The sequence below is a fragment of the Salvia hispanica genome, chromosome 4 (genome assembly GCF_023119035.1).
Source record: "Salvia hispanica cultivar TCC Black 2014 chromosome 4, UniMelb_Shisp_WGS_1.0, whole genome shotgun sequence".
Lineage (NCBI taxonomy): Eukaryota > Viridiplantae > Streptophyta > Magnoliopsida > Lamiales > Lamiaceae > Salvia > Salvia hispanica.
Window position 1 is genome coordinate 15,429,719 of NC_062968.1, and position 19,659 is coordinate 15,449,377.

Sequence of the window (19,659 nt, forward strand, 5' to 3'; positions counted from 1 at the left end):
TTGTTTGATAGAAAAGAAATTGTCTAAAATTGCATTTTATATTAAATAACATGGCTTAACTTGACAAATTGGTGGGATACATAAACATGGTTAATGTTATAATTTTGGTAAGATTGGTTAGGGCCCTTATCTTATATTGGGATTTGAGTTAAGCTTAAATATGATATCAAACAATTAGAAATGTCCATATATAATTCTCTATCTTGGTATTACTAACTTATCATACACACCCTGTACTTTACACCTTTGCTATTCGAGAAAAATATTATGGAAAGTCCCTAGATTTTGAAAAGGACTTTCTGTTACCCATAATTCTTTTAGATCAAAACTATTTTGGGCTATGAGCCATACTAAGGTCAAATTCCTTTTCCCTTTTAGTTATTAGCATAATGAGAAGTGTAAAGTATATGCCTCAAATTGCATTTTGATTATGCTATATATACTTATATTCTTTATGTCCATTAAAAATAAACATTTTTTCTTTTTAGGTTTTATCATTAATAATAAATATTTTCTAAAAAAATGACATCATTTTTATTTTTTCTTCTTTTTATTTTATTATTTCTTCATTAACTTTTTAAACAACACTACATAAAATCTTGTATCAAAAAATAAATATTATATATTTAGTGGGTTAGAGAGAGTATATTAATAAAAAAAAATAGAATGTAATGCGGATAAAATATTAACGCAGAAGAAGAGGTGTTCAATCATCTCAGGTTCTTCTATGAAGAAAACACATCGATCATTTTTTACTCCGACTATGTTGAATCTAAATAATCTCTCTTTGGTATTGAGCCTTCCTTGAAGGATAAACCAGGCATGAAGTTGTGTTCTAGGTGAAAGTCCTCTATGTGAGCCGACCCTGATATCAATCCAAAATATATTCTCATTCTCCACATTCTTGGTAGCCTGCAAAATAAAGTTAAAAACAAAAAAAGAAGAAGATTTTATCCCACGACCACACTAAGTTTAGGTCCATTTCAATGAGCTTTTGCAATTCCATTGATAGTTTAGCTCGTATCAAGGAGCTCATTAGCTTTTGGATGACAGATTTGATTCGTGTCAAGGAACACTTCAATTTTCATCATTGACGATTTTGACTCGTGTCAAAGTGCTAATTAGATGGTTTTGCTCATGTCTAGGAGCCACTTCACTTTTAAAAATATTGGATCATAATTTTGATATTTTTGTGGACGAATTAACAAATATTCATGGATTGTGAGTTCCTCGATACCATGATCGAACATAGAAAGCAAAAAATAAAAGACTAGAAGAATCGTAAAATTGACATTATGCTATTATTCATCCTCTCTAATACATCCAACTCTTTATATAGAGTTAAAGTAAACATTAAATAGAAAGTAAATTGATTTCTTTCTTTCTTGAATAGGCTTTAATAGAAGCCTCGATTATTCCCTAAATTCACACGTATTCTCTTTATTCCAACATAAAATTATAACACAATTAGATCAATTAGACGTGAGAGTGCGATATAATGCTAACTTTTCTTAAATTGCTAATTTGCTAGCTCATCAACGCAATATATTAAGAGTGTCAGCACAATGACATTAGTATTGACATAATAAAAGACTAGAAGAATCGTAAAATTGACATAATAATGTCATCGTGTTGACATTTTTTAGATACTGCATTAATGAGTTAACAATTTAACAATTTAAGAAAAGTTAGCAATTGATTACATCTTATTAAATATGTATATATATTATAAATGTTATGCTATAATTATGAGAAGGATTTAAGGCTAGCTAATAGTAGCTTACTATATACATATATATAATATATATTGCATGGTAGATGAGACATAAAATTATAAGAAACAATTAAGAGATCGCTCTCTGCATGTGTCCCCCAAATCTGGATATAAGTCCTGTGGTGATCTTGTACATAATAATGCGCACACACCACATGCCCAATATATTTTGCAAATTTGTTGATTGATATGTTGGAATTTGTTTATATATTTGGCACTTTGCACCTGACAACGAACTAAACAATTATGACATGATTACAAGTTTTCCAATTGGGAGACAAATCTATATTATGAACTTACAATCAAGATAAGATCAATAAAATCGACAGAGCTTATCGACAATTTAATAGTACAATCCTCTATCAACGATTTGAGTTGCACCATTTTCCAAAAACCTTAGTGCATACAATATCTGTCTTACTCAAACAATGAATATATGAAACCAATTAAAGTTACAATTCAATATTACATCAAGTGTAACAATATCTAGAGTTGATTTTTCACGAATTTCTATTTCGTAACTAAAACTTTTCTTTGCTAAAATAGTTTTCACCCACCCCGCCATAAGCGAGGCGCTTATTTGACAAGCGATTTAAGCAAATGATATTTAAAGAATTAAGTAGAGAGACAGTAAAATATGGAAGAGAAAAAAACTAGAGAAAAGATAAAATAAAAATAGGTGAGAGAATAAAATAAGAGGGAAGAAATATAATTTTTTTGCTAATAAAGAAAATGACCCTGTGCAACACCCAAAAAGGAAAGCGACTCGCTTATAGTGGGATGTAGGAGTACTAGGTAGATCACATGCATGTCTGTAGGTACTAAAATAAGAAGATGAAAAATGGAAAATTAGATAAAGAAAAATATTTATTCTAATCAAACAACGTTGTTTTGAGCACGACCAAAGACCTCATTTTTATACGTATTGAGAAAAACTGAAACTGATTTAATATTCTGCTTTTAAATCTTTTGTGACTGGTCAGAATTTGACCAACCTTTATGATTTAAATAACTATTATTCTTATTTTCTATACATATTATAAAAAATAATACTATTAGATGATTTAAATAATTTACTGTATTAATTTAATTGGATTAAATGGATAATTAACGGCATAGATTTGAAGGATTTGAAAATTGTTTAACGAGTAAGTTTCCAACCTTCCATTTGACTTAATTAAACGTAGCCTAACAAGTTGTGCTCATTAAATAGTGATTGTTGGATCACTAATAGTTCTATGATATGATTGATTGTTTATTTTAACTTCACAATTATATGTGTGTTTAATTGTTTGGAGGAACATAACTTGACGTCTAGCTAATTGTGGTGCTTCTCAAGTCCTAAATTTACGCTTAACCTACAATTTAATTTAATACTGATATAATTGTAAAAAAAAACTAACACACATGGGAGTCTTGTGTGATTGTGTCATATGAATTGATTGGACCAATTTGATAGATGGTTCAAGACGCAGATCTAAAGCAAAATTAAATGTATTTAACAATTTATGTGACCTTAATATGAGCTCCAAAAATTAAGATATTGGTCTCTTTATTAAAAGTTTAATCCAATTTTCTTAACAGAGCAGATGGACAAAATCATGGAGCTACTTTGTTTGTTAACAACATCTCTTAGAAAAAAGTTGTTGTGTTAAGACTAAAGTCTCCTATAACCTTAGAGATGAATAACACTGGTGTGATACCAAATTGAACAGATTCGAGACAAAATTATGCCGTGTTTCCTCCATTTTATGCTATTGGTTTTGTTTATTTCTTCTCATGGTGATTGATGTTGTTTATTGTCTGTGTCTCATTGTGTTATTGTGTTGCTTTGTATGTTGATATATTCTACTTGATTCAACTCTTGAATCTTTTCTTTGAATCAAAAGAAAAGGTTATAGTTCAATGTAATACAAATTAGTGTTTAAAAATCTAACCTCGCAATGCATGCGACATATATGTGATTAAATTAGATGTATTTGTGTTGGATGTTAGCATCTCCTACCGGATTATGATTGGTTAAACGGTATCACACTAACATTTATACAAATACCAATATAAAAAATAAAGCTTGGCATGTTACTTGTCACAAAGATTATTAGCATATTCATTCGTAAAGATATGGACCTACTAGCTACCAAGAGCTATAAATGACCCAAATTGTATAATAGTATTTCATTCAATCCCGTTTAATACTAGAATTATACAATAAATAAGTCAAGTTTGAAATTAACACTACTTGATTACGACCTCATGAACAAGCTCGTTTCCATGTAACAACTTCAAAATTTTAATGTACTGTATTAATTTGATATTTGAATTGAACTTTTCAATAGCAATTCACTCACACTGGATAGAAGAAAAAAGTTCTAACAACTAAATTGCATGTTGTCATGAATTGCGATGTTGACTTTTGTGTTCTTTCCTATTCTTGCAAAATGTATCTAAGGTTATTAATCTACATTTTTAGTATTGCGTGTCAAAAAATAATGAACTTAATAAAGAAAATCTATTTTTGATAAATGAAATATATAGAGAAGAAATTTAGTTATATTATAAAAACTTCTTAATAGTATATATTTTATCCTTGGTTAGCTTTTTTTTACTTTTTACCCCAATCTTTGATTATTTATAGTAAAAGAAAGGGTAGGAATTCAGTAATACATATCACTATATTCACAAAATTTGAATTTACAATCAAAAGAACATGATTGTGCCACGAAATAATATTAGATAGTAAAAAGAATATTGTATAATACCACAATAATTAAATAAAATAATATTACCACAATAATTACTATCAACACATATAAATATTATTCTTCATTCAGTTTCTGATGTTTTATTTGTCGTTCTTTTAGCAAAATGTAGATAATTTTCGAATATTCGAATCCACTTTGCAAAATGTCGATAATTTTCCCTATAAACACTATAGTTATTCTTAAACTATATTCAACTAGATGTTGTAAATATACTACATTTGTCTTGCTCTACACGGCTCTAAGATTTTCTAAAATTAAAGGGCCCTCATTTCTAAAACACCTTTAAACACTTCATTGGCTTTGAGCCATTTTAATACTACTACTAGATTTTAAGTAATCTAAAAATGGAGGGAGTATGAACCTAACTAAATCATTGTCTGGTATAATTCTAGATTAAGAATTTCAAATTGCATTTAGATTTCCAATTATAGAAAGAAATACACTAATTTGTGTCTTCTTCAACTAATTAACTTTTATTGTTCCAGATTTGAAGTTGGTAACTGAACAAGAATTGAATTCCACACCATAAAACACTCAAAAAAATGGACTATGCCCAATTAACAATGCTAAAAATCTTACCTTACATAACACCAAATCCCTTGAAAATTAACAAATATCGAACCCCCTAGAATCTGCATATGATATTAAGTTATCACATCAAAACGGTATTGCACATGCTTTATACTGTTGAATGATGCCTCAAAGCTAAAAAGACAAGTCTGCAAACCTAATTCTACCTCTGAGCCATGATGTAGGAATCTAGTCTTCATATTGTGGAGCATCTCTTTGTTCCTTTGGTGCTGACACTGCAACAAAAAAAATTTGTTGGTGAAGTGGGAACCAAACACAAAGTCAAGGAACACTCCAAACCATAGGAATTCATGTTCTCCCTTATCATTGCAGACTTGAAAATACTTCAAAGTTATGTCAAACACTACTTATTCAATGGCTCTCTTGCATTGTTCTAGATTGGCTTCTAAGGCGACAGTGATCTTGTTTGGTAAAGAAAGCAAATCATGCCAAGTAGTTCCTGCCGTAAGCAGAAGATGAGAACCTTTTTCAACACCAAGCACTGACGATCATATCATGAATCAGACCAAATAAGTTTATATTGTTGAAGAATCTGCGACAAAAGAAAAGAAGAACCAGCGGTTCAAAATGCACGAGAGAAGTCTCAATGCAAAAAATCTTTGATACTGATAGAGTGGACCACCTATTCACTAATTTCATTGAGGATTTCTCTACAATCCACTCTATATATTTAACTATATAAAATAAACAACAACGTAATTTTTCTTTAAGATGAGCGTTGGTATATATGATTATAAATAAAGTAAACAAATACCTTATTTGGTCATTCTTTAATTCTTTAACATTCAATATAATTATTTCTATAATTAACACCCGCACGCTAGAAAAGAGTCTTATCCCCAAGATGGTAATAAACAAATGACATTAGGTCAAGCAACACGTCGTCTTTAATCATCTGACAGTAAATGCTATTAGATATATGTCTGTCAAAACGTAAATCATATCCCCTTTGACTTGAGTTGAGAAATTCTGGTTGTGAGAGCTGACTACAATTTACCATTTAAGGGATAAATTTCTGAAAAAGGTCCCAAATATTTATTTGGGTTCTAGTTCTAGTATATCAGTATATTTAATAGTAAACAGACAAGGTGTGGGCCTAATCCAAACACTCCAGCAAAAGTTCTACTGCTCATGGTTCTAGACTTCTAGTTAACCGTGGCAAGCACACTTTTGATTCCCCTAGCAAGTTGCACGTTGTCATTAGTCAAACACATCAACCATGTCTTTAGACTGACTTATAGCTGCTAGAATCTCTGTAGGAATTTGTCTCAGAGAAATAGGTTCAAGAACTAATAATATAATCCAAAAACCAGCCACATTTATATTAACAATAATTCCACAAATCAACCATATCTTTAAATTCCCAAGAGAAAACTCAACGTAATAAAAGAGAATATAACTAAAGCACGTTGAAACAAAGATCCAAGAACTAGTATGAGGTTCCCCAGCATTCATCTAACATAGTTTACTGTTAGCCGAGAGGTACTAGATTGATGCCGCAACACTCTCAAAGTTAGACTCCTAGCGTCAGCTAAAGCCAGCATCCAAGCATTCTGGTGAAAACTAGCTGACTATAGTAATGCAATCTCTACAAAGGATAATGAGGGCTCGCCTTCTATTTTGATAATTTTCCATTACACAAACTTTTGGAATAATACAATGGGCAGCATAGGATTCGATCTGACAAACAGCACAATAGTGTGGCATTATAGTCGCGTGCCCAAAGCTATGGTGAATATACATTGCTAGTCCTTCCAATTAGCGTACAATGAAAATGATAGGCAGCAACTTACTCATACGCCCCTAACATAACTAAACATAATTTTCCTTGTAAAAGAAATGGTTGTATACTTGTATTTGATATCTACTCTAAGAAAAAAAATTGGCGACAGGATCCATCTATTTCTGAACAGAAGTTTAAGACAATTTATTATTAGCGTTAAATTTTGGTTTTTATGACGTTCACTTATGTTAGCTTCAAGTTCTACATGAAACATTTCCCAATAAACCGAATCCAGAACACAGTTTTGACACATTGAGGATATCCTAATGCATGCAGAGCTCGTCAAAGTATAAAATCATATAGTGTTGATAATTTTTTTCATCTTTTGTGCAATCTTATTTTAGTTTGGAACCATCCGTAGACATTAACTTGGGAATATATTCTAGCACTTAAGACAGTGATTGTTCAAGATCAAAATAAATAAGCATTTATTTAATTGTCGAGAGGATACTTTATCCTCTGATCAAATCATAAATACAGAAGTTAATCAGACATCAGTTACATTCTCTTGTATTTAACTTAAATGCTCTGTATATTTTGATGTGTGATTATGGTATGAGATGAATCCAGTCCTCTGAGAGGCATAATGCTGTTAGCTGGTAAAGTTGATAGCCACTTACAAAGTTGAGAAACCTAAATGAGCAAGATAAAGAATCTTTTTCACCTTTATGCATACAAGTGAGTGCAACTGCATACACTGCACCTTGTTGACTATATGTGCCCCAAGTGAAAGAAATGTATGATTATGCGACCTAATTTACCTTAATTTGAGGATCTGAAAACTAAAACCACACCCCACATCCTCAATTATGCATCATATACTTTTGTTGCCAATTTACGGAGAAGCAAAGTATAACCACACATACCTATAGCCCTAGACGCCAAGCAGAGAAAGCAACCAGGATCCTTCCACTTGAAAGCTGCATCAAGCATAAATTGTAGAAATAAATCCAAAAATGTGGTCCATCCCTGTCCTTCATTCATCTGGAAAAGAACAGACATATAAATAAATAGGTAGTCAACAATTCCAAAAAAAGGGACCAGAAAAGATCAAACAAAGCAGTCAAGCATGATTTTTAAAATTAAAAAACATAATCCATTCTAAAATTAAAATTTGGAAGGGTCTCATTGGATGTATTCAACTAGGGCTACTAGAATATCTAATTCCATTCGGTCAATGCCAAAGCCAGTTCAACAGAATGCGTTCACTATAACTGTTTTTGTTTCTGATTTCTACACATTTAACACTCATGCGGAAATTTCCCTCTATCCTGTTGTACTCCAGCTTTACAGTTTCATTTGCCTGATTAGGCTTGAACCCTGGAATATGAAGACTCGTAACAGGAGTAGAAAGAAATTATATATAGAAGGAGATCATTTAAGTTTCTGTGCTGTTTCAAATCCATTTCTTTAGTTTTAGGAACCAGTCATCTAGTTTTAAGAATCTTGGTTTTCCAAATAGGTGGAACATAAACTAACAGTGATAATTCTAACTTAATAATTTATGAAGAGAGGATAATCACAGAAAAACTGAAAAAGAGTCACAAGCTGACCATGCATCCAGAAGAAGTAAAACTACAGCATCCCAAGTAAATTTAGAAAGTGAGTTTCACTTTCCTAAAAATTCTCACCCAATACACTTTATCACGTAAAAGCTTGAATATATTAAGTCTAGATAAACATATGTTAAAACCTCTTATAATAATATCAATATACTTGGTATAAAATGGCCTTGCAGGCATAAACTTAATTGAGTTGTTACCAAACTCAAGAAGCAAGAAGTGCTAACATAAGTTTGTAAGAAAGATAGAGACTAGAGTGATAAGAATCTGTGAGTAAAACGTACCTAATGGCATCATTTCTAGGTTTAGATGCTTATTAGTCATAGAAATGCAAACAGGCACCTATGGCTAATACGAGTCAATTGCACTCAAATATAATCAACTCACTTCATTTAGAAACCATATGGCATTACTATCTTAATAGACTCACATTTAAAAACTAAAATGTGAGGCATCTCTTGGTAAATGTTTATGTTGCTGACGTAATGAAAAGTCCGTTCTGTATCATCCAATTTCACCATATAAACAAACATACATGAAATGTAACAATAGCTTCTTTTTCCTCAGAGTTCCAAGTTATCATTAACAATAATGATCATGTGTTTCATTGCAAGTCCATTTATGCTAATGCCTAACTGGGCAAATCACCTCAGAAGTCCATTTATGCTAATGCCTCCTAGGTGTGTCATTTTCTATGGCAACATTCTCGGATGTTTCTGTGCAGGAAATCATAATCACCTGAAAACTATGTAACTCCTCAGTCTGACATTTTGAAAATTAAATAAAAACCAAGTCTGGGTTAGTACATAGTGGTCATTCAGCATGACACAAAAGAGAGGGATCCAAATACAATCCACTACAAAAAATCGTGTGATACCTTTTTAGTTTTTACAAAGAGATATTATTGAGGAAACCATCCACTTCCATCTCATCCCATGTTTAATTTCTTTTAGTTACGGTAAAAGGAAGAACACATGATGTAATGAATGCCTCTGCATAAACAACACAAAGATAGTAAACCAAGAAGTCATTTACTTAACTAAACTACTTCTACATATTGTTCTAGACTTGCCTCACCTGGAGGATTCCAAATCTGATTAGATTCTTATCAATCAAAAAAACTTGATATGTACTTTTTCACTCTGTTCAGTCATCTTATTAGAAAGATCAACTGTATCATGTATAAACATCATTAGAATTACCCTAATATAAGTACAGGTCATTACACAAAGTTACAGCAGCCAAAACCCTATGTTCTTAATTTTGTTTAATAAAGATCCAATGTATTATTGACATATTGAATGTTCAAGTACCTTCATATCCACATTAAGACTTCATACCAATCAAGTAAATTATGGTAAAAGAATGTGGCACTTTCAGTAATGTATTATAGTGCTGCAAGGGATAGTTACTATGAGTATGCTGGTTGCTGTGGTCTTACATTTGTCATATAGTTGCTTGAAATCCCAGTAAAAGCAGGCTTGTTGTGACAAAGCTAATAAGAAATACTTCCACAAACAGAGGTTATTTAAATCAAACAATTCTGATACACTTACTCCTTAAACAAGAGCTGCAATAACAACCTTCTTTTCCTGCAAGAAGACTAACATAAAATAATGAGTCTGAGGTATCTAAAGTCACAGTTAAAGATTTCAATCCAATTCCAGCCATCTTATTTCATAAGTAGAAATCACAATAAATGGGGAACAATTGTCCATGTCAAGCATCTGAAACATTATCCATGGAGTTATATCACGTTGGAAATCATCTCATCAAATGATTAACATATTTAAGAAGCCATAATATAAGGAAAATCCCATCAACTGATCAAAAGAACGTCTGAAAGGTACAATAATGGGCTCCCTTCTCCAAACTTAAAGAAAAATCACGGCACAGCACAATGTCAAATTAAAGCTACACTTCCATAATCTTTTCTACTAACATCAAAAAATCCGATCACGCATCGTTACCCTTGCCAGGATCATTAGAAAACCGGACCCCAGGTTGCGCTCGACTCCGCCTGGTCCTTGACGGCAAAATGTTGTCCAAATCAACCTCAGCAAGCGGGTCATCCTCCAGATCACTCTCATCAAGTCCATCGGAGAAATCACTGTCGGAATCATCACTCGAGCCGTCGTCGTCATCTACATGGCCATCAGAATCGTCGTTGTCGGAGTCTTCAATCATTTTGCCCTTCCCTTTCCTGTCCACCACGATCCCCTTCCCTTTTCTGCTGGCTTCCACGTTTGCCTCCTCGTCTGCATCTTCGTCTTGCTCGGCAGTATAGTCTTCCTCGTCTTCATCATCGTCGTCGTCTTCCTCCGCAGCAGCAGCAACGGCATTCAAATGCTCCTCCGATTTCGCTGCATCACCAGCGACGAGTGGAACGGAGCCATTTTTGCCGGTGGGAAATTCAATTTTCTGCCTCTTAATCGAATCGTCTAGGGCTTTGTTTATGGAATTTGGGGGATCAAGCTTGCGTTTCTCGGGGAATTCGCCTCCTTCATCAACTGCTTTGACGTCGGCCATTGATGTTGGGGTTTGGGGATTAGGGTTTTGGGAATCGGTTTTTGTTTTGTTGAATTTCACTGTCAACGTTGGTTATTTATTAATGCTTAATATCTTTAGAATAAAATATTTACCATTTTAATTTGTTTATCACAAAAAATATCCTCTTTTTTTATAATACACACTAATAAGTTAATACTAATATTTAACTCTTTATGGAGTAGTATTTATATATTAAAATTAGCCATTTTTACTAGTATGAGATTTAATCTGCTGAGCAACAAATTTTGAGCCTCCCCCTTTCTTTCTTTTCCCTTTCATTTTTACATCTATTTCTTGCAGATTCTTTTCCATTTTTCCCTTTTCTCACATCCATGTCTCTTTCCAAGAACACCATTCCACTTCCTTCTGAAATTTTTTTAATTCAGAAACTCATCTCATATTCCACATCGTTCTTTCTCTAAATTGCACAACTTCTCTGAAATTTTCTTTCACTAAGCACAACATCACTAACCACCACTCTAATTTTTCTTCACGCCAAATTCACCCAAATTTTGGAATTCTTCGGCGACCACCAGTCCTATACCCTTTCTCTTCAAATTTCAAATCTACTAGCATTGGGTTTGAATTCGATATCCCAACAAGTTCTCTCATCTCAGTAAATATCTCAGATTTCATATCAAGTAGGTGAATTGATTACAAAGAAATTAATTATTGTACTTAAAATTGAGAAGATGCACGTTGGAGAAAGAGTGAGTAGATAAGAAATTTAGATCTTTAGGTGAAATATCAAGATAAAGTAAATAGCAATTTCTTGAGTTGCTGTGAAGAATGAGAAATTCAGCGGCAGGAGCATTGAAAATACGAAGTCAAAAGAGGTAATTTCTTGAGTTGCGGTGAAGAATGAGAAATTCAGTGGAATCGTTAAATTGAGGATGCCAAAATTGGGAAGGTGTGAAGGAGCAAGAAATCAATTAATGTTGAAAAGAAACGAAAGGAATGTCAAAATGAAAGGGAAAAGAAGAAAGAGGATTTCCCTCCTTGATAATTGCATTGCGCGCCAGCCATATAAAGTAGATTGTGGCCATAAGCGCAATCCTTCCAGCCAAATGCGGTATATTCGATGGTCGTTTATCACGTGCAAGCCACTTAATAGCGCTTTTGATCGTTGTGGGCCGCCTTCTCAACCCGATCCAATCCCGGATCTTGTCCCAAACACTCCAGCTAATATGGCAGCTGAAGAATAAATGATCGACACTCTCATCCTCCCTGGAACAGAGACTGCAAGTTGCATCAATATCTTCCCAAGTAATCCGGTCCCGAGTAGAGAGTCTGCCACGCAAGGAAAGAGTACTTCGGGGGCACACTATCATGCCAAATGTATTTAGCCCAGTATCTTCGGTCCTCCTTATCTCGAAACCAATTATAGGCAGCCTTGGTGTCTGCCGTAGCATGCCATTGATGTAGGAGCTGCATCGCCTCATCCCGAGAGCTCCTTCTAACCATCTCATCTCGAATGGAGCAGATGTGTTTGATAAGGGTTGAATGCTCCTTGACATGCGGTTGCCACGTCCAGAAGTCCCCATCTTTTAAGATCTCAGTATGGATCCATTTGATCCAAAGGCTGTCGGCTTTCGCATGAACATTCCACAAAATCTTTGCATGAAGGGCAGTATTCCATGTGCCAAGGTCGCGGATACCCAGCCCTCCCTCGTGCTTGGGAAGACAGATATCCCTCCAAGCAACTTTCGCATGATTGTTGCCCCATAAAAAATTCCGCGCCAGGGCCACAACTCGAGAGGCAACATTGTCTGGCATCGGGAAGGCCTGGAGCCAGTATGCTTCGATGCCCTGCAAACAAGATTTAATCAGTTCCAATCTACCCGCATAAGATAACGACTTACCGTTCCATTTTTTGATGGTGTTCGTCATTTTCTAGATGAGATCAGAGTAGTCGGCTGTTTTGAGCATTCTAGACGCTAGAGGGATCCCCAGATGTTTAACAGGCAGCCTAGCACTTGGATAACCGAACTAAGGGTGTCTCCGGTGGCGCCCCTCCCACTCGTCCTTCCCACTAGCCATTCTCATTCCACGTCAGCACTAGCCCTTTCCATTCCACTACCACATCACTAGCCCTTTCCACTCGCCCCTTCCACTAGCCCTTCCCATAATTAAATTAATTCACAATTAAAATTTAAATTCACGGAAATAAAATTCGACACGAATACGAACGGGAAATACAAAAATTACATTAAAAAAAATTACATAATTAAAAAAAATTACATAATTTTAAAAAAAAGCATAGTTTAAAAATAAAATTACATAATACCCTCGGCTCTCACTCCTCCTCCTCGTCCTCGTCCCTGTCGCCCGTGCCGCTGCCACCTCCGACGTCCCCGCCCCCGATCTCGACGCCATCATCATCAATGGGTGGCATCCTTAAATCGCGCCGACATCGGTCGACCATCTCCTTGCACAGCCTTCTCAAGACTGGATCGTGCGTGTTATACCACTTCAAAGTGATCTGCATCAGGGTCTTCGTTTGCTGCGCGCGGGCGAGGCTGTCGTCCTCTTCTCCTCCTGGGACCTCCGATTCGACCTCGTAGGACCCGCTGCCGCTGCCGCTCCCCTCGCCATCCGCTGCGCAGCCTGTTGCCCCATCGGGCGACGACGACGGCTGACGGCCGAGAGTCTGTTCATGGTAGCGGGGCCACTTTCTCGGCTTCGGGGAGCTCATGCGAACCAGCACTGCTAGCTGTACTCACCGGAAGAGTTGATCTTCGTCCGCTTCCAGCCCGATTCGACACCAATCGCAAACTTTTGCGAATCCTTGACCACGAGAAAGGCCTCCCACTTCAAACTCTTTGATCCCCAACTCTTTGTTGGGGTACTGGGAGAAGGTTTGTCTCCGCACATCATCCTCAGACATGCCGCTGCTTACCATGCGCATGTTGTTTTGGTAGAGGGCGGCAAAACGACTGAGCTTAGGCCTCAACCGAAGCCACTGTTTCCGGCATTGCTCGGGGATGCGAGGCTTCGCCCCAGGCGGTTTGTTGGCGCAGTAGGCGGCACTGATGCGATGCCACATTCGGTCAACATACTGGTTCGCTCCGACGTAGGGATCCTCTACAACACCGATCCATGCCTTCGCAAGCGCGATATTTTCCCACACGGTCCAGATCGTCCTCCTCTCAGTCTCATCCGCACCCTCCTCCTCACCCATCCCCGTGTGTGAGGAAGAGCTCGGGACTTTGCCCTTGCCCCTACCCCCGCTCCTGGCCGTGGCCTTGCTTTTTCTCCTGCCCCTTGCAGGCCCCGCCTCCTGGGGAGTCTCACGGATCGGCGATAGCCCCAGATCCTCAAAAGAGAAAGTCTCGATGCCGGCGTACGAGTCTCCGGAACAGAAGAAGGGGAGTCATCGGCCAACAAATCTATATATGGCCGATAGACAGATTCCCTAGGCGTCCCGGGCTCCTGTGCTGCATCGACCCACTCACCGACATATTTGGCGGCGTACCGCCCATCCCCACCGCCCCGGGCACCATCCCTCCCACCCCCGCCATATTTGGCGGCATACCGCCCATCCCCGCTGCCCCGGCATAGTCCCACCCATCCCCGCCATATTTGGCGCATACCGCCCATCCCCGCAGTCCCCACCCATCCCCGACATATTTGCCGGCATACCCGCTGCCCCCGGCATCATTTGACCCATTTGACTCATCCAAGTGTACATATTGTAGAACATTTGGGGAGTCATCGCCGGCATACCGCCCATCCTCAAATCCGGGGATTCATCCCCGTTTGGGGATTCATCCCCGCAAAATTTCCCTCCGATGGGAATCGAGGGTGTGTTCCCTCCGCTCGTGGTGGGGGAGTTTCTATTGTACTCCATTGTAGTAGAAATGAAATTTGTAGAGAGAGAGAAACTTGTCAACACAAGTGGTGTGAATGAAATGAAGTTGGGGGAGCCCTATTTATAGAGTTTATTTAAAAAATAAAATTAAATTAAAATGTCGGACGTCCGACCTTCGCCACAGTGGCGGACGTCCGGTCGGACGTCGACGGGAGGGGCGAGGCCATCGCAGGGGCACACGGGACGGGCGTGGGCGGCCGTCCCGCCCACTATGGCGCCCGTCAGGTCGCCCGTCCGCGACGGGCGAGTGGGAAGGGCACCGGTGGAGACACCCTAAGTTGGAGTAGTATTTTTGTTACTCATGTAGACTGTAGTATACGGAGTATTTTTTTAAAATAATTAATATATTTAATTTTTCTTATCTCTTATTTTACTTTTATTTCAATTATTTATTTTACTTTGATTTTTACTTTATTCTTTCTTTGCTCATCACTTTATTATCTATTTTATTATATATTTACTTTAATCATCAAATACGTATTTTCTAATTTATGTATCTAAAAGAAACGATTCCTTCGTCCAAAAGATGTCATACTTGTGGGACGACACAGAGTTTTAGAAGGTTTTGTTTTATGTGTGAAGTGAAAAGAGAAAATATAATTTTTTATATATTAATGTGAGAGAAAACTTTTTCTGAAAGAGTGAACTACAAAAATAGTACCAGAAAATGGGGTTTGCACATTTTTAGTATCCAACGTTAAGAAAATCACATGTTCAGTCAAAAGTTTCATCTCAAATTCAGTCACGATTTTTACTATTCTACCCTTCAGCTCTTGAGGCGTGCATTTATCATTTTACCGCGATTTGAAACATGCATGTGCGAGCCAAATCATGCTTTTTTTCTTGGAATAGACATATGGAGGCATGGAAGTTGAGGGGTGTTTTTTTCTTTTCTCTCTCTTGGATTTGATATACGTAAAGTTACACACTACACAAAAAAAATGAAGTTGAAATTTGAAAGTTTCATGCTTACTCTCACATTTTTTTTCTTTCTCTCTCTCTCACTATCACATTTGCTCTCTTTTTCTGCCACTCTAACATTTCTGGATCAAAAGGAATAAGGGTTTGGGAGAACGTCGTTTGATATTTCTCACAGTCGGAGGGTTTGAAATTCTTCAAAATATCCAGCTTCGGTGGTTGTAGTAATGCCACAGAGAAAAGTGGTGAAAAAAGAAACGAGGGGAGCCGGAGCCGAGCGACGCGCCACATTTTCAGGGCAGAGCACCGACCGAACCTGAGGTGATCGTTTTGGATGATGAGGAGAAATGGAAGATACGTGGTCCAGACATAGATCTCTTCCTGTCTTCCACACTGAACACGGTTAGTTGATTTATTTTTTCAAATTTGCTTGTAATCGCGTTTTGTAAAATACGGTCCAAAATGGTTATGGAGCCCTGATGTTGTTGTCGTTGTGATGTTTTGAATTTTATTTATATTGTTGCATGTGTTTGATTTTTTGTTTTGGACCCATGGTGTTGTTGTTGTAGTAATGATTTTGATTTTTTCTTTTAACACAACTGACAACCTGAAATTGTTTTTCATTGCCTTGCACCATGAGGCTACTTTCCACAAAGAGGATAACTTGTACTCCTTCCGTTTCTTCATTGTTGAGGCGAAACTTTTCAGCACGGAGTTTTAGAAAATGAATGTTGGGTGTGTTAAATAAATAGATAAAAAACTAATAGAGATGAAAAGTTAGAGATAATAAAATGTAAAGTGAATAAAGTAAGATAAAGTAAAGTAAGAAAGAGGAAAAAGTTACCATATATGGAAATGACTCAACTATGAAGAAACTTCCTAAAATGAAAAAATGACTCAACTATGAAGAAACAGAGGGAAGGGGACGGTCTGAATTACGTGGATTACTATAATGTAGATAATTTTAAACTGTTAGACCTATAGTGTATGATTGGCCGATTTGGGCCACGGAAGGGAGCTCATTTGCGCCTTTGTGTATTGTGATCCGAAAAATGAGGACCAGTGCAAGGGGACTGAAATGGGACTCCCTCTGAGTCTTATAACCGATGAGATGCATTTGTCAAGGTTCTTGTCCGTGACAACAACATATAGGAAAATGGTATACATGTATGCAATAGAGGTGATTGTTTCTGATGCAGTTTTGCAGAAGAAGCTGGATGAACGGCGTGAGATTGAAAAGTTGTTGAAGGTGCCATCTTCTGGTGTAGTCATTAGAGAGTTAGAAGAGAGTCTGAGCCTAAGATCCGTAAGCCAAAACCGAAATCTCCAAAGCAAAGTAAACATAGAAAACGTGAAAGACTGTTGATTGGTTGGTGTGAAAAGGATATTGAATTTAAAGAGTACATGGCGAAAAGTCTTGCAGACTACTATAAGACAAAAACCAACAGAGAGGATGCCGAAGCTTCAAAAACTGTTGCGGTTGAAGTACATTTTTTTTTTCATAACAAATTGTTACATTATTGAAAATTCATGACATTGATGTTATATTTCAGGTTAATTGTGCATAGAATGTAGATGAATGGGTGACAAATGCAGAATATGCATTGAATGCGGGTGTAAGGGTTTAGGGTTTAGGATTACAAATGCAGAATATGCATAGAATGCAGAATTATGTAAGCAGTGAAGAATGTGTAGGAGGTGTTGGTGGCTGAGTATTTTAAACATACTCAGTGGACTCATGCCAAATCATTTTATAGTTATGCCACCCTTACCATAGTGAACTCGAGGTTTTGCATTTATTTAAAGATAAGCATCGAGTATCACAAAATATTTCATGGACTGGCCATTCAAACAATACCTCCCATTTTCTCATCAATCATCATTTCATATGGTGCGATGAAGTGTGGCCACACTTTCACCCACGAGATCGGCCGACTAGCAAGGACGGCTCCCGATCTCCAGTGTACACTAGCCTGATAGGGTTTGCGGCCCTACTCAGACCCGAATTCGTTTTTATAGCCACACTTAATGGAGCGACTCTCACAATCTAGGCATCAGACACACGCAATATCCAAAATAATTCATAGGCATGGCATATCAGCTTAATCCACCCTTATTAGCTCCAACATCATAAATTTTGCACATAGTAAGAGTTTATTAATACAGTTTTCCACCTCGATTTTCTCTCGAGTTCAAAAACGCACTTCTTCTTGTTATCACACCGGGAACGCGAACTATCACCTTTAGTTTATATTTTTCAAATAAGTCTCAAATCATGGATTCAAAATCATGCATGTTCTCACGTTTCTCTCTTCCCATCGATTATTTCCAATATCACCAATCAAAATCAAAGTACGATTATCATATCATTTTTATTCACACAACAACTCCAGATTTATCATCAAATCGTGTCACGCATGAGTGTTTCCCACACACAACACACGCACACACACGCACACACACACAACACATGTGCACGCCTACCGAGGTGTGCACACACACACACACTCTCGGCCACACACACACATGCATCCAAATTCACCGATTAATTTCCCCCTTCACTCGTTCTAAATGCATGTGGACTCAAGAACACCGATTGATCGGTAGGAGAAGAAAAGATTAATAATAGAAGTACCTTTTCTTGCAAAAACAAACGGTAGAAACAAGTAGAATCTTGATTCTTCAATGAATTCTTGAATTTCAGCTTCAATTCTTCTCCAAAAGATGAAGAATTAATGGAGAAAATTTTGAGAGAATGGAGAAAAGGGGTGGACGAAAATATGGAGGAGTGGGCGGCGGTTTTTGATGAATTAGGTTTAGGATTTTCACTCCTTATTTATAGAGTGCAAGATATACTCCAATAATTAAATAAATCAAGATTTGGAGAAGATATGGTGGTTAAGTAGCGTTAAAGTGGTAGAGAAAAATAGAGAATTTCGAAAATGCGTTATCCCTTTCGACGGGGATACCTTGAGAAAAACCTTATCATCGACTTGAAATTGCAAGTCGGTCCGTCGGACATCATCGTAAGACTTTTGTCTGTCTTGGGCTTCCTTCATTCTCACACGGATTTGTCGAACAATTTCAATCATCTCCTCGACTGCGTCGGGTCCAAGTACCCTTCGCTCACCAACTTCATCCCAGTAGAGCGGTGATCTACAATTTTTTCCATATAAGGCTTCATATGGCGCCATGTTAATCGTTGCTTGGAAACTGTTGTTGTAAGCTAATTCGATCAAAGGTAGTGCGGTCTCCCAACTTCCGCCTCGGTCGAGCACCACGGCTCTTAGCATATCCTCGAGAGTTTGTATCGTCCTCTCGGATTGTCCATCGGACTGTGGGTGAAACGTTGTGCTAAAGTTCAATCGTGTTCCAAGCTCACGTTGTAGACTAATCCAAAATTTTGAAGTGAACTTTGGGTCACGATCAGACGTAATCGTCACTGGGACTCCATGCAATCGCACGATTTCTCTTATGTAGATACGCGCTAGTCTGTCCGATCCATGAGTTATCGGAATCGGTATGAAATGCGCACATTTGGTGAGTCGATCTACAATCACCCAAATGGCGGTGTTTCCTTTGAGAGTCTTTGGCAAGGCCGTCACGAAATCCATGGTGATGTGCTCCCACTTCCACTCGGGTATCTCCAACGGTTGTAATTTTCCATATGGTCGTTAGTGTAAAGCCTTCACCCGTTGGCAGGCTAAGCAACGTTCTACAAACGTCGCGACATCCTTCTTCATGCCATTCCACCAAAATGACTTCTTCAAGTGTTGGTACATCTTCGTGCTTCCAGGGTGAGCAGTGTATGGAGTCTCATGAGCGAATGAGCTTCGCTCATGATCTCG

General features: G+C 37.3%; 1 protein-coding gene across 5 annotated transcripts; it reads right to left on the reverse strand.

Annotated features, from left to right (window-relative positions):
• Positions 1-5,093: 5,093 nt before the first annotated feature.
• LOC125223810 (G-patch domain-containing protein 1) lies at positions 5,094-11,067 on the reverse strand. Of its 5 annotated transcripts, XR_007176784.1 has the most exons (7): positions 10,443-11,067; positions 10,029-10,064; positions 9,885-9,952; positions 7,777-7,894; positions 5,591-5,659; positions 5,274-5,342; positions 5,094-5,168 (listed from the first exon to the last, which is right to left on the reverse strand). XR_007176784.1 is itself a non-coding variant. In XM_048127105.1 (6 exons), exons 1-5 carry the CDS (start codon positions 10,999-11,001, stop codon positions 5,296-5,298), a joined length of 828 nt encoding a protein of 275 aa, XP_047983062.1. In that variant the 5' UTR covers positions 11,002-11,067; the 3' UTR covers positions 5,094-5,168; positions 5,274-5,295. The 5 variants fall into 5 exon arrangements, 3 of the variants coding, with proteins under 3 accessions (XP_047983062.1, XP_047983061.1, XP_047983060.1); XR_007176783.1 differs by having other exon boundaries at positions 5,094-5,342; XM_048127105.1 differs by lacking the exon at positions 5,591-5,659.
• Between the last annotated feature and the right edge of the window lie 8,592 nt (positions 11,068-19,659).